The sequence below is a fragment of the Styela clava genome, chromosome 2 (assembly GCF_964204865.1).
Source record: "Styela clava chromosome 2, kaStyClav1.hap1.2, whole genome shotgun sequence".
Taxonomy (NCBI): Eukaryota; Metazoa; Chordata; class Ascidiacea; order Stolidobranchia; family Styelidae; genus Styela; species Styela clava.
In genome coordinates, this window is record NC_135251.1 from 20087102 (window position 1) to 20102394 (window position 15293).

The 15293-nt window shown below is 32.6% G+C and overlaps 1 protein-coding gene across 1 annotated transcript; it reads left to right on the plus strand.

Moving 5' to 3' along the window:
* The first annotated feature begins 2240 nt into the window (after positions 1-2240).
* On the plus strand, positions 2241-13575 carry LOC120335904 (mitochondrial 2-oxodicarboxylate carrier-like). The gene is made up of 10 exons (XM_039403524.2): positions 2241-2445; positions 2769-2817; positions 3521-3604; positions 4194-4260; positions 5026-5085; positions 5417-5527; positions 6410-6574; positions 10689-10870; positions 11214-11266; positions 11411-13575. Exons 1-10 carry the CDS (start codon positions 2256-2258, stop codon positions 11473-11475), a joined length of 1026 nt encoding a protein of 341 aa, XP_039259458.2. The 5' UTR covers positions 2241-2255; the 3' UTR covers positions 11476-13575.
* The last annotated feature ends 1718 nt before the right edge of the window (positions 13576-15293 follow it).

Consider the following 15293-nt stretch of genomic DNA (forward strand, 5'->3'; position numbering starts at 1 on the left):
TACTTTTTTGTAATGTTCTAGTTATCTTTCATTGTAGACGTGTGTAGATTTGAGGATAGAATATTTTTTGATATTTTTATCATAATAAACATGGTCAAGATTTTTGATAATTGGACACGTCAGTGTACATAACGATCGTTTCAATATTATGTTGTTGTTGTTCTTGTTAGTATTATTCTCTTTTGTCATGATAAAATCGCTTTTCTCTTCGAATACTGAACCAATTGCTTTGAAATTTTAAGAGGTTAAAGATTGATTTTTTTGCCAGAAGGCTGATACTTTTACTTATTTCAAAAACTTCTATGGACTTCAAAAGATTCGTTTTTCATGTGTCAGAATAAAAAATAGCGACACCTTGTGACATGTCCATATATTTGAGCACAGCTCTCTTGTTGTTCATTAAAATTATAATGGGCGTGGTGTTTCCGCTGGCATCTTTTCCACTATACCATGACATTCTGCCAACGCGTTGTGTTCTGTAAAATATGCGCTCCAACTGGATGTATCTGAAGGAATTGGATAACACTGATGCTGAATTGATGGAATATACGATGGTTATGGGAATATCTTGAATTGGATGGTGACATTTAATGAACTGTGATAAATGTTTTTTTTTTGCGTTTTAACACATATTGACCATGTTTAACGTCATAAAAATATCGAAGAATGTCTAAAAATCACTTTATATATAAAGCTACCGACATTTACAACAAAAGATAACTAGAAAATCACAAAAAATGCCAATTTCTTCACTGGTAATCTCATTCCGCATAAGAGCCAATGTTAAAATTATTTTGTTCATGCCCCTTTTATTTTTGCGCGTAGGATGGGTTTTGAATAATCAAGGTCTATATTAGATGGACGCTATGGAATACAATGAAACGCTTTTTTAACTTCGATAATAGCCTCGGGCTAATCAATCTAAATTACAGAAAAAGAAACTGATGCTGTCGCTGTGTATTTAGTTTAGTCGTGGATTGTAACTATTGTAATAGTTGGTATTAAGTAATTTTACTTTAAGCATTTTATATTTTAGATAACCTTCTTTATTCACATTTCAAAACTATGAGGGACTTAAACAGTTGAAGATTTGCTATTGTTGGGCACGCTACGATAGTTTAAAAAGTTTTGATTTGTTGCTTCATGTAATGGTATTGTTAAATTGTCTTACGAGAAAAACATCATTTGAATAATATAAACTGTAAATATTTATACTGTAAAAGCAAACCTAATATGAAACAACGTGATTATTCAAAGGTTCAATAGTGCCAAACATGTAATTGATTGAAAACATTTAAACATTGATTTGAGTGTAAAGCTGCGAAACGACTTTACTGGCGGAACCCCAGGGTTGAAAAGCCTCGCTCCACGATGAACTTACGAAAATACGAACTGAAGGATGCCGCAATCTCCTAGTAATGACTGTTGACATTTCGCTATAGCGAGAACAACTTGCATACTTGTTGCAAGTTTGCAGTTGTCTTGTTGGAATCGAAGTCCGTGGTTGCGCGTGTGGTTCTGTGGTTGGAATATGAAGACTCCGTTGGGACTGCATAATGCTGCGTGAGTAGCCAGTTGGCTTAGGCGAAAAATGTGAAGAAGCAACTTACAGAACAGCAGTATCAACGGCTTTGACTTTGGGTGGAGCAATTTTTTTATTACGACACTTACCGGTACTCGGCTCTTTCGCTCCGAACAAGGCCAGGTACGGTACCGGTACAGTACCGGTACCGCACTGCCTGGCTGTACAAGCAGCCACTGATATCGAACAATACCGTGTCCGTACCGTACCTACTGACCTACGGTATCTCAAAAAGCTATCCACAGGCTTACTTTGCTTTTGAAGTTTTGCAAGTGCATAATCTCTGTTCGTTTGAAGATTGATATGGTACCGGTACGCAACTAGGTCAGAAGCCAGAAAACGTCGGAATACCGTACCCTATTAGCAGTGAACCGCTCATGAATAGCTGAATAGAGCAAAATAGTTTTTAGAAATACATACAAGTTTGTCTCACTGCAAATGCTGCAAGACACTTTTCAAAAAAACATACGGTACGGTACCGGTACCGGTAGTCTGTACGTTGAAACATCTAACAGTTAGCTCAGGCCAGTAAGAACCACTTCGGCACTAGGCCTACCTGACTTCAAGTACGGTACCGGTACCGTATGTCTCTACTAGCAGACTAAACTAACTTATGTCTATATATTGTTATTTAAATTCCTCAGTCTATGAGTTAGGAGCGAGTCATGGCAGCATGGTCAAACCGGTTAAACTTAGTTTTCCATCTCTTTCATCTTTGTTCACAGTTGATTCAGTTATTGATTTTATTTGTTTTTATTCTCTTACAAAGCCAGTGATGTCAAATTCAAATTCTGCCCCAACACCGAAACAACCTGTATCATGGAAGAGAATGGGACAACAGTTTGCGTCTGGTGGTTCAGCGGGTAAATCTATAGGTTTCATTCTTATATTTGTCATCAAGAAATTAGTGGGTTTTAAAGGGAACAGATAAATCTGGTTTTAAATATTATCAAACGAGTCTTTTGGAGTTGAGAGAGCTGTAAAATGACTTTGTTTCAAATGTGGATCTTAGTATCGAGTGCTTTCTGATATAGATTTCTTAACTGATTTTTAATAAACATGTTAAATTATGTCAGCATTCTTTTCAAAGGATATTTGTCTTTTTTATTTACGAATATATAAATAGGTTTTGCTGTAATCGTAATCATTGATTTAAAGTTGACAATGTTTTTTTTTTTAATTTCAGGTCTTGTGGAAATTTGTCTGATGCATCCACTTGATGTAGTGAAAACCAGGTAAACCTAATAATTGCTCGTTTTTTTATTGCGAAAAAGCTTTTTATTTTTTTTTCATGTATAAATTCGGGTTTTTATCGTATAAAAATAAGTTACAAAAAGGTTGTTTTGGTACAGACCGGAAGCTATAGAAAAGTGTATTATCATTAACACATATATTTTGAAAGTTGCTGGACACATGAAAGATTGTCAACATGCAAATCTCACAATTTTTGATAAATTGTCAACCGGGCTACACACAAAATGGGAGCCAAATAAATTTTGTATTGATCATTTGATAAATCTAGCACTTAATGAGTGATTAAACATTCTGCTTGAAAGCTGTTCTAATAATACATGGACTAATTGTAAATAGCATCATGCTGCAGTAGGCATACTATTGATTTCCTTTATTAAACACCAGAACACTGTGGTATAATTATTGATTGAAATATCAATGCATGTAAAATGGTGCTTCAAGAATAAACTTATGAATTAATACAGTGAAACATTGTAATATCTGCATAAAATATATATATCATGTTTGTATCAAAAATGTAAGATAAATTATACTTTCAAATTTAAAATAATTTTTATGTGTGAAAATAGAGAGAGCCTGGGTGAAAAACATATAGGAATAATAATTTGTCTACATTCAATTTGAATTATTGTTATATATTCCATGCTTTTACCATACCATCACTATACTACTAAAAACTTTCAGATTTCAACTGCAAGGTGGTGCAAATGATCCCACAAGATACAATTCAGTTGGGCACTGTTTTCGTACAATGTACAGAACAGAAGGGTATGTTCACAAAATGGTATTACTGTTTTATCTAAGTCAATCTTTCAGTATAAATCAAATTTTTTTTTTAATTGTTATGCATATTATTGCACTCATGGGTATTAGGAAGTATAAAAAGTGGGTTTGCAAAATAAAAAGGCTATGCACTCATGGACCATTGTATTTTGATTATAACGCATTTTTGGTGTTATATATTGAATGAATGAATTTTTTAACATCTTGAAATTTTAAATTAGAGCAACCTCATAGTTGTAATTCGTCCATGTTCTACAAGCAAATTTAATTGACTAATGACTTAATGATTTTAAATGTCAGAGTGTGAACTTCCTGTTTGCAACTGGCTTAATCATGCAGATAAACTGAAACAACACTTTCATGGCACTTTTTCAGATGCATTCTCAAATCCCAACTACATTGTCTGTTTTAAATAAAATAAAATCTGGCATATAAAGAACCCCTTGCAGACTGGAGAATGGTATACCAAGGGTTGGGTCTTTGTGTTTTCTATTTGTGGTTTATATTTCTAAAATTTAATGTACCGGTATGTATTATTGGGCTAAAACGCTTATATCTGTCTTTTCTATTCCAGGTTTCTTTCTTTTTACAAAGGAATTTTACCACCAATTCTTGCTGAAACACCAAAACGTGCAGTCAAGGTTAGTTTTCTTTTGCCAAAATTCAGTTCATATGTAATCAAAAATAATGAATTATGGCACATTTCAATGGACCAGTTCTCGTATAATGCTTCTGAATATAATTGTAAATGAATATTTCTGATATATATTGTAAAGCAGCTCATTGCCAAAGTAATATTGCTGACTTACAACTTATTCTTTTTTATACCAAACCTTACAAAACATACCTACCTTACATTTTTTCTTATACCTATTATGAAATGTCAATGAAATATCTCAGTTTTGCTATTTTTCAGACCTACCGGTATATTTTTTGTAACCCAATACAAATTTAATAAGATGTCTAAGATTTCATTACAGCTCCAACAGCCTAATTACTTTAACTAGAGTTTGAGATCAAATCAATGTTAGCATATATGCTCATAAGTAAATCCAATTGGCAGCTAAAAAAGTAATTGTTCAAAGAAAGATGTGTGTTCGTTGGATTTTTTCATATCGAATATTATGGATTGAAGTGGACGTTTTTAAAACAATATTGAAGTTTAACCAATCAGTTGGTTTTTCAGATTTGCCCTAAGATCAAGGTTTTATTCAAGTTCTGTGAGAATTTGGTATATTGTTTAAAGTAATGTCTAATGCGGTTCGATTACTACCATCATTATCAAAATGGTAATTCTGTGAATGTTTCCTACCTATATGGTAATTGCATTTAATAAAAAAAGTATGATTATCAATGATATAGTTTTGATTTTCATTTGAGCTATCCTTTTCATCGTTTATTTTCAGTTTTTCTGCTTTGAAAGATACAGAGATCTGTTTAGTGCTGGTCAACAAGCAACACCTGCAGTAAGTGCGGTTTATAAATATCATAAGAGACCCTAGATCTCTCATTCAGTAAATTCAAGTTCATCACTATCAGCATATGGGGGTGAAAATAACATTTAATATAGGGAATTCTAATATTGTTTTGACATATGAAATGAAGTTCTTTTGTCTGCACTTCATTAAGCCACTAGATGATGCAAGGGAGCTGCAATGAATGTTCTTTTTTCCAACTTTAAATACTCCTCAAAAAACAGGAATTCGAAAATTTATTTTTTGAGGAACGACTATTTTTGGGTATTGTTGGATCTGTGTAAAATGAAACATGCCCAATTAATAATAACTCCTGCTTCAGGTTTATGCACTCGCCGGTTTGTGCTCTGGTTTGACTGAAGGTTTTGTCATCAATCCTTTTGAAAGAGTTAAAGTTCAGCTTCAATCAGAAAGAAACATCAAACTATCTGAGGTAATAAATTTGATTATTTTTGTGTTTGATTTTTTATTTTATATATTTTTTCAAAATCATTTATAAAATAAAAAGTACGTTCTAGTATTTATTTAATTTCTATTCGGAGAGAATTTGTTGCATAACAGCCCTTTTTCATATAGTTTTATAGTATTTTGTGTTTTTTTTTCTCGATTTATTATCATGCTGTTGAATGTAATTATAAAGTAGCCATGCACAAATGGTAAGATTTTATTAACGACTATAACGCATAGTTTACCTAAAGTTTGAAATATTCATACAGACAAACTTTATCATACTTTATACTTTAAATTCATTGCCCTGATAAAGGTGATCTATTGAGACATTTGAAACATTGATTAAACTATTATTTGCTTCCTACTATGGACATGCATGGTATCAACAACTCGCTTAAATTAAAACATATTGCACAATGTTTTTGCTCACCTTGTTAAAGTATTGAAGTCATGAAAAAATCTTATTGGACACGAAGTGGCCTAAAAGATCGTTCTGATATAATGTTGTTGTTGATATTGTTAGAATTCTTGTTCTTGCCGCTTTTCTTTTTAATCACTCTTACGGTGATTAAAGGTTGTTGTTGTCGCTAGAAGACTATTTACTTTATTTATCTAAAGAATTCTGGGGGCGCTATGGGATTTTTTTGTGCGATGACGATGATGTCATCAAAATTAAAAATTGCGCACCTTGTGACGGTTCCGTGCTAGAGATGGTTGCTATCTGGTAGTCAGGCGAAGTCGTAAAGGCTGCAGTACTGGTAGTCTACTATAAAAGATTAGATAGTTGTACTACTTCGCGTCCATATATTTGAGCATTGTTCTCTTGTTGTTTTAAAGATATTGGATTCACTATTTTTTATTTCAGCAAGAATCAACATTTTCTAAAGCGAGAAAAATTGTCAAAAATGAAGGTTTAGGAATGCAAGGAATCAATAGAGGTTTGACTGCAACATTAGGAAGGCATGGAGTGTGGAATATGGTTTATTTTGGGTTTTATCATTCAGTTAAAGCGCATATCCCACAAACAGATGTAAGTGTGAAACTAATCTTTTCTAATTGCTTTTGAAAAAGCCTTTTTTGCCACTATAAATATATATAACCACAGAAAATAGATTGATGATCAAAATTATATATTGACCAAATTCTTCATATTTGATATTGGCTGTCTACGGAGTGCTAGGTACTAGATACTATCCTTTTACCCCCTGTTGATTTTTATTGGTCAAGCTATTCTTTAATTCAATAATGTTCGGTTGTGTTTTCCATTTGACAACATTGGTAATTTTTTTCAAGGGGAACACTAGTTTTACCAAACTGAAAACTAGCCGTATTGAGAAAAATTTCTCATTGTATCATCACCTCTTCGACCACACTTATTTTCGGCGCTGATTTTATTACCGGCCTCTTTTGCGATCACCCGTGACACAGGGCAATCTGCCGCTTTACCCACAAGCCACCATCTACTCAAAAATTTTGATTGATATCGTAAACCCTCTTTTTGCTCCTTCGAAAAATAAAAAATGCCGCTAAGTGACATCGATACAAAAATAAAACTGGTTGTCTTCACGATTTTCAATACTAAGGTGCGGCCGGATGTACCTTTTCGAAATATTAACAGCTCCAAATTCTTGGCCGAATTATGCACTATTGTTAACTAGGAGTCGCTTGACTATTCATTGATAGCCTTTATATAATTGAATCCATAATTCTAGTTATTAAATCTAACACGTTTTTGTTCGCCATATTTATTTTTTTTTGCTGGGAATACACATCACACATTCAAAATCATAACAAAACTATGCAATTTCACTTATAGTTAGAGAATAAACATTCTTCCAAGTAGTTATTTGATTAAAGTAACTCTAAGAAATGTATCACTAAAAATTTGTTGCTTGATTAATGGAACGCTTTCAAAATGTTTTATGTCAGGTTTGAATGATAAGGGCTATTATTTTCTTGGAGACAGTATTATGTTTTAACAAATACGAATTAAAATATTAACAATGCCTAGTTATATAAAAATTATTTCTAACTTTAAAATCAGTCCTAAAGTTTTCTTATTTAACATGTTCTCAGAAATAGATAGAAGTAATTTAATTTAAAAGTGTCTATTTTTAGACTTAGAATCTGCAATTCTTCCTTTTTGTATGACTCATGTCACATCCACAATTTTTTTCTGTAAACGGTAATCGAGTGATTCATCACCAGGGATACTTTGTTGTTATTATGTTATTTAAGAAAATTCAAAATATTTGGATGAAAATCTCATTAGTGGAAGCCGCACTTAATCTTGGTTTCTCGTTCTATTTTTGTTCATGATTACTTTATTCAAATGACGCCCAACCCCCATTTCGCCCCATATGATCCCGCTTTCATGCCCTTTGTTTTTGTTATATCGGGTGAAGTGATTATGCGATACGCCCACATCGCCTCAAACGTCTGCTGCTCCTGTTGTCACGCAATGTGGCAAAACACGAACGATCGACTTGTCATTTGCCAGACTATATTTCACTTTTTTGCTGACAATTCGTTGAAACGTTTCCATTTCTATAAGATGCTTTTTGCGTGCCCCATTTATTGTGTTGTTTCTGTCTTGATGTTATTTCTTGGCGAGTGCGGCAAAGTTTATTTGGTTTAGAGATTGGGGGAAGGTAACACGGCAACACCCAGTGATAATATATTTTAAACTTTACTTAGTTAAGCTCAGTCTCATTTTATTGGCTTTTAGTCTACTTGAAATGCCATAGAATGAATAAATTAATTCATGAAATGCATAAAATTAAATCCTGTGTTATTATCATATGATAAACCCTATCTTGAAGAAACTTGGGAGAATTTTCCACAACGACATACAAAATTTAGATTTATTTAAACTTTATTTAGAATACTTATACTATTATTTGTTAAATGATAATACTGTTTACTCTTTGATTTATGAATCAGACCAATATGTTAAAAGTATAAATTCTTAGATAAAAATTTTGTAATTTTAGTGCTGCTCATTTTTCATTGATTATTATCCCAAGATAAGCATTGTCGATTGACCTTGTCCAAGTAAAATAACAACTTCGGTCATAAATAATCTGACTTCTTTCCATTGATTATTTTATATTTTTTGACCTCTGACATCAAATTCCCTGTGTTTTCACAACATTGTTTTGTATTTTGATTCGCATTGTTGAAACAGTCTTTGGAAAATTAGAAACAGATGTTGTTTGTCATCGCATAAAATTTTATCACAATTTGTCTCAAAGATTAGTCTTTACCCTGCAGCCAGCTTTCATGGAAGATTTTATGTGGGAAGACTTTCATAAGATGTATACCATTAAAAGCATTCATCATTTTGGCTGCACCATCGTAATTTTCAAAAATTTCATCATATCAAAATAATTGGGATCCTGTCTTTGTGCATTCAATGCTGGACTTGTTGCAGAATTAAGGACTCAAAATGTCATAAATTGTGTTTTCTGATTACAATTAGTATTATTAGTTATTGGATTACTCATATCTGGACACTCAAAATAAATATCTGGAATTCGCTCCTGCTACAAGAGCAATTATTAATAAAACGTTTTAATTTTAAATATATTATACGCTTCAAGTATATTCGCTGTGCTTTTTAATAATCCTGTCATGGAATCTATTGTTGAATGCTTTTCTACTCGCACGGAATGATTTTGAATGGATATTTATTTTGATAGCGACATTTTCACACCAGGTCTATGCCAATTCATTGTGACAAATTATGATTCATATTTCACACGCTATGTTTAAAATTGTGTATCTGGACTTTTTACTCATGATTTGAATCTGAATCAGCTATTATAAATTTATTTCGACTCCATAATCAGCATAACAGAGGATAAAATAATTGATAAAAACAAATAAAAATAAAACTGATTATGAAATCAGAAGAGCAAACAACACTCTAAGTAAGAATTATAACAAACAGAATATAAGTTGGAAGGTTATGCCAAAGTGGTATGTGTTCACTCAACAAAAAGAGTAACTTAATTCACACACACTCACATAGCATTTGTATACTCACCTACTCTTTATATGAAATCAAGATTCCAAACATATAATGAAATTAATCTTTGAACAGTTTTGATGTAATTTTACTTTCAAAGCTGTAGAACTGTAAGAAGAAACTTGTCTAATTAGTTTTGCATTAGGCATAATAGTCTCAAAGAATAATCATATACACTGGATCCCAAGGGTTTACTATAATCGTGGTCTGTTTCATATGCTTAAGTTGCTTGTACATGAACTGTACAGTGTGCATATGTTATTATATTTCATCCAAATCGAATAGTTTACACAACTTGAACAGTTGTTTCTACTCATTCGAATCGTTCTAGCTTTTACGGGCACTTGCTGTTACATCGCCCTTTCAATATTTCTTACCGGAAAGCGTGACGCTATGATAAAGATGCATTTTGGCATGACCCCGGAATAGTGTGAATGATGAATTCTCTGCCACAGCTGATTGAGGATTTGAACTCCTTACTCCCAATCAGCCATAGCCGAGGGGTTTATCTTTTCACACCATACGTTTCATCACCTTCCTCAACCCGCCGGAACTTTATGTTACATTTTCTGCTTTATTTTTTGAATTGTTACATTATTCTTTAGGCATGATTTACATAATCCTCTCGTTAACGTCTAGTTTAACAAGAATTATTAGCAATGTAAGCGTGTCCTTATTCATGGTTCCGGTGTTAACAAGAACCGTGATAATTTAGCATCAGACGACCTGTTGATACGCATTTTCAAGCTTAGTGACTCTACTTTCCCATAACGAGGGGTCTTCACTGTTACTCAGATGAATCGATGCCTGTAAAGTTGATGATTTATGTGTATGAATTACATTGTACATTTTGTTCGTTTTAGATTATTGCATGCTATATCGAATATTAGATTTCAACGAATCACTGAAATTCAGTGTTAACTTATTGTGTATGTTATCATGCTGAAGATATTTACTGTTTATTTTTAAATGTTTTATTGTAATCAGAAAAGAATAATAGGCTATTCCAATTTAGAAATAAGTCAAAACAATTTGTTTATTAATCCTTCAAAGTTTTAATTTTTTTTTTATTATTTCAATAGTTTTTCACTCTGTTTCATAATTATTTCTTCAGTCGAAAGCGAAAGAATTTGGCATTAAATTATTGATGGGGTTCACTGGTGGTACAATCGCATCAACTGTTAACATCCCGTACGATGTAGCAAAAAGCAGGATACAGGGTCCACAACCCGTGCCGGGTCAAATCAAGTATTACTACGCTCATAGAACAATGTTGCTTATTGCTAGAGAGGAGGGGTGAGTATCAAGATTGGCATTTTTAAGGATAAAACTGAAACGATTCAGATTTGTTTTATTATCTTTTTCGAACATGGTCAGAAAATAATTATGGTATTGTAACATGGAAAGTCAACTTGAGTTGTATTGGAAAACACCTTTTAATTCTATGTATATTTGAATCATTGACTTTAGTGGGACAAAGTTAAATAATAGATTTTTTGTACTAAACATTGCCTAATATTCATCTGAATATAATTTCCAGCTTTGTCTGTCTAAAACGATTATTGCAATCGAACTCTTATACTCTTAAAATTATAATTTACCTGCAATATTGCAAAAACAGCTTATTTTTAATTTTCAGTTTCCGAGCACTTTTCAAAGGTCTTGTGCCGAAGTTGATGCGACTTGGGCCAAGTGAGTATTTTTTACAAATGTTGATTCTAAAAAACTATATTTCAATGTTTAGTATTGTATGATACTTGATTTGGACAATTAAACTGTCCCTGATAAGTATAACATTATGGAAAGAATTTGATAATGTGTATTTTGTAATTTCAGGTGGTGCGATTATGATGTTGGTGTATGACTATTTGTCAACATACTTAGCGAAACGATACCCTTAATATGCTCTATAAAGAAATCATATTTACTCAAATTTTACATTGAAAGCAATTAGGTCCGTCAAATGTATTGCTGCTAATTTATTATATATCATCTGCCAAATTTTTATGAATGTAATTTTGTGATTTTTAAAACTTTTACTATTTGGTCTTAAAAAATTTATTCTGCCTAAAAATCATATTTATTATTAAGGTTGTGGTCATGAATGTCACTCCTGTGCAGTATACTATTGGAGGGATTTTTTTTTTTTCGGTTTTAGTTTTTGAAATCTTAAAAAAAATAAAGGTGCATGGATGGCACAATAATTTACTTACCTGAAATAAGTATATATTGAAGTCATTGTCTTTATAATATACCTAATTTGATACGTTTAGGAAATGGTTTAATTAAGAACTGCAGTGACAAATATATTAATAATGATTTTAATTGCATAGTGGTCTCACCACTTCAAATACTTCTGTAAGTGTTAAAATCGAAATCATCTTTTTATGAACCCATTTCATGTTGAGCAAATGTTTTTAAATTCTTCCCATGATATACGCTTCACTTGTTATTGCAGTGTTCACAAGTTCTGATATAACTTTCTGCTATTTATTTTTTAATACACCTGCTTGAAAATTTGCAATGCCTTATACTGATGATATCATAAGCAATCACCCATGCCAATCCCCACATTTTTAAAGTTTTTATCATATTAATTATTTCTTTTTATCATGCAAAAGCTAAGTAGTTCAATATTATTTAGTGCAATCTCGAGCAATTTAACTGAAATTAATTTTAGTTTACTTTTTTAATCATATTTTTTATCAAATTCTCTGTAGCCATTCTTGCAATACTCAAATTTTTATGGTATTGTATCAATGATGATCTGGATATTGACTTGTGTCAGAGTTCGCATCAAATTCACTTATTACCCTTATTTGAAGTATTTTTTGAAGTTGATTCAAATTTTTTATTATGCTTATGAGTGGTAACATTTCATTGGTAAGTTTTCATCAGAGGCATATGTATTTATCTGTGTTAATCATGTACATCTACAATCGTAAGGATGTACAATTTCTATCTCAAATAAGTATATAACTTTTCTCATCCTTTCAATCTGGTTAAACTTATTAAACTAATTGAAAAAATGGAAAACAAACTCTTGTATGAATGCTTTTTTTCCATACCACATGAACTACATAATGTGAAAGTATTTTTATCCAATCATATGTTTTCTAATTCCTTCTCACTCAAAAGTTTCATGACTATACTAGTGATAAATGTAAGTTTTCGATACTAAGGTAGTCTATTTTGATATGAAAATGAGTCTTTTAAGTAGAGCATATAAGAATGTTTCAATAATTGCTAAACTTCATTACTAGTTTTTCTCGATTTTTTAAAACCATGATTAGGTCAACCGGGGACGTAGACACCAATTTAGACCGTATCAGCTAGCGGGTCCGGCTGTATGCCGCAAAACGCGAGTTTTCAAGTGTCTTGTCGGTCTAAAAAGCGTCCCCCTCTCCTAGGTACACCCCTGAGGTCAACAATGGAGTTGATAATGTGTAGTGTTAGTTTTATATCAAATTGACACAAAAATCAGAAGTCGCAACTAAGTTCACGTTTAAACAGAAAGGTCGGGGTTTCCATCAGAAGAAAGAGTTTTCATGGTCTGTTTACATTTTTCATTCAAGCATGGATACCTTATTTATCGTATCTGACGTTATTCATTTGTTCTCATTTTTCTCAGAAAGATAAGTTGAACGACGACGACCAGCAACTATATAGTTTATTGTCATAAACTTTTTATATACACTATCTGTCTGATGTAGAATAATGTTTTGCATCTAAAATACTTACTTAGAACAGCACCATCTTACAATATCAGCATCTTTTATATGTTTGTATGTGATGTAAATGTTAAATTTGAAACTGTGTAGAAGCAATACTGTGGTGCGCCAGGAAATTTCAAACAGTGTGTTGCGTGTTATCTGCAAACGTAAATTTTACTGACATGATCAAATATTTCAATTCTAATTTTCGTTTTATTTCTGAAACAAGCGTGGTATTCGCTTCCTTTTTTGTGTCATCAATGAAATAAATCGCTAATATTTTGGTAACTACTTTGTATTTTATTTCTATGTTATATTAGGTATCTGAAAAATTAGATGACCTTGTGTGAATTCCGACCTACAGCTCATTCAGTTGCCTAGATAAAAATAACAAATACGGTATTCACACAACTGTTTATCAATCATATCGAGGTACCGGTAGTATGTGCCGAATTGCTACTTCTTTTCCACTGCCTTTGTTGCTGATAACGTGTTTCCCCGAAAATAAGACCTAGCCTGAATTTTGAAAATGATCACAATATAAGCCCTCCTCTGAAAATAAGACCTGGTCAATAGCGCGAAATATTTTTGGTCTATTCGATAGCACGAAAACTCTCCTACACGTATTAAATGGTTAATCTAAAGTAAACCATGTGAGAGAGGAAAACTTGTTATTTATAATTAAATGGATATCGGTTTCCATATGTATATTTGAAAATCTCGTAATTTTATACTTGTGAATCCCAGGTCTAATGTTTCGAAAAAGTTCGCTTGGGGTTTTATCGTTCGCGCAAGAAATAGTCTCTTCGCCTTCTTATCAATTTGGAAATTTTATCAATGGGCACGCAATTATTTCCTTAGTGAATAAACCAAGCCACTAAACTGCCTAGAAGTATTATATATAATTTTTCAATCAAATTATTGTTTGTATTTTTTACTTGTTACTGTTATGCACGTGCGACAAGACTAAATAAATCCTCGCCCGTAATTCGATCATTCCTTGCCCATGAGGGCGTAGCGGTTTAATTTGTGAACAAAATTAGATATTATTCTTCGAATTGAATTAATAATTTTTCCATAATAAGTTGTCATCGTTTTTCGGTGACATGCACCATACAGCCAGTGACCTCCTTGGTTTTGGCGCGAGGCGACATTTAAATTTCTTGTAATACTATTGAAATTAAACTTTTCTCTTGATTCATCGCACTGATTTCCTCTTTGTCTGTAGGAAATGCAAAAGATTAATATATATGAATGTTGTACTCAGATTTCGTAAGTTAGCGGTGTTGTTTCGAACATTTCCAAAATTTATATTTTTAACAAAGACAACTATGGGACAAAAATGTTTTTCACTTCTTTTTCCGACTCCTTGAATATCCGTTTATACCTGATTTTATAAAGGTATAATCTTCGGTGCGCAAAAACTTTCGGTAAGAACCCACATGGAAAAATTAAGAATGATAGAATCCCAACCTTCCTGATGGTACAAGAGTTTTATATATACATAATCAATTATACCGTGGAGCAGGGGTGGCAACCCCAATTAGATACCAAGAGCCGCATTTGATACTTCATTCCCGCGAAGAGTCACATTATAAACAAGAACACACATGAAAATCAGATGTACCTTTATTCGGCTTGTTTTAATTCTAGTTTATTGTAAATGTCATTAACCAACATGATTATCACAGAAATTTACAAGCTATTTATTGTTATGCATGCTAATTAGCGGGACTTCTGGCATTCCTTTGGTTTTGTAATGTAACCGGAGCAAGAGCCGCATGCGGCTCGCGGGCCGCGTGTTGGCCCCCCAGCCGTAGAGCATTAAGATTCACAAATTTTAGTTAGTTACCATTTCTTTGTCTAGGCAACTACATCGAGAGCAGTTGTTTAGCACATTAAAGCAGCATAACATATAACTAGCGACAACAACAAGTTCAGCTGAAACTTTTTGAAGCAAATGAGCCCAGCAGTTGAAAAGAAAGGCGATTTTTTTCACGACAACA

What these genes read in the sequence shown, in the direction of transcription:
- LOC120335904 (XM_039403524.2), top strand. Translation starts at nt 2,256, where the DNA reads ATGGTCAAACCGGTTAAACTTAGTTTTCCATCTCTTTCATCTTTGTTC. An exon ending in ACAATGTACAGAACAGAAGG is followed by an intron (nt 3,605 to 4,193) that starts GTATGTTCACAA and finishes TTTCTATTCCAG; the next exon opens with GTTTCTTTCTTTTTACAAAG. An exon ending in CTTATTGCTAGAGAGGAGGG is followed by an intron (nt 10,871 to 11,213) that starts GTGAGTATCAAG and finishes TTTAATTTTCAG; the next exon opens with TTTCCGAGCACTTTTCAAAG.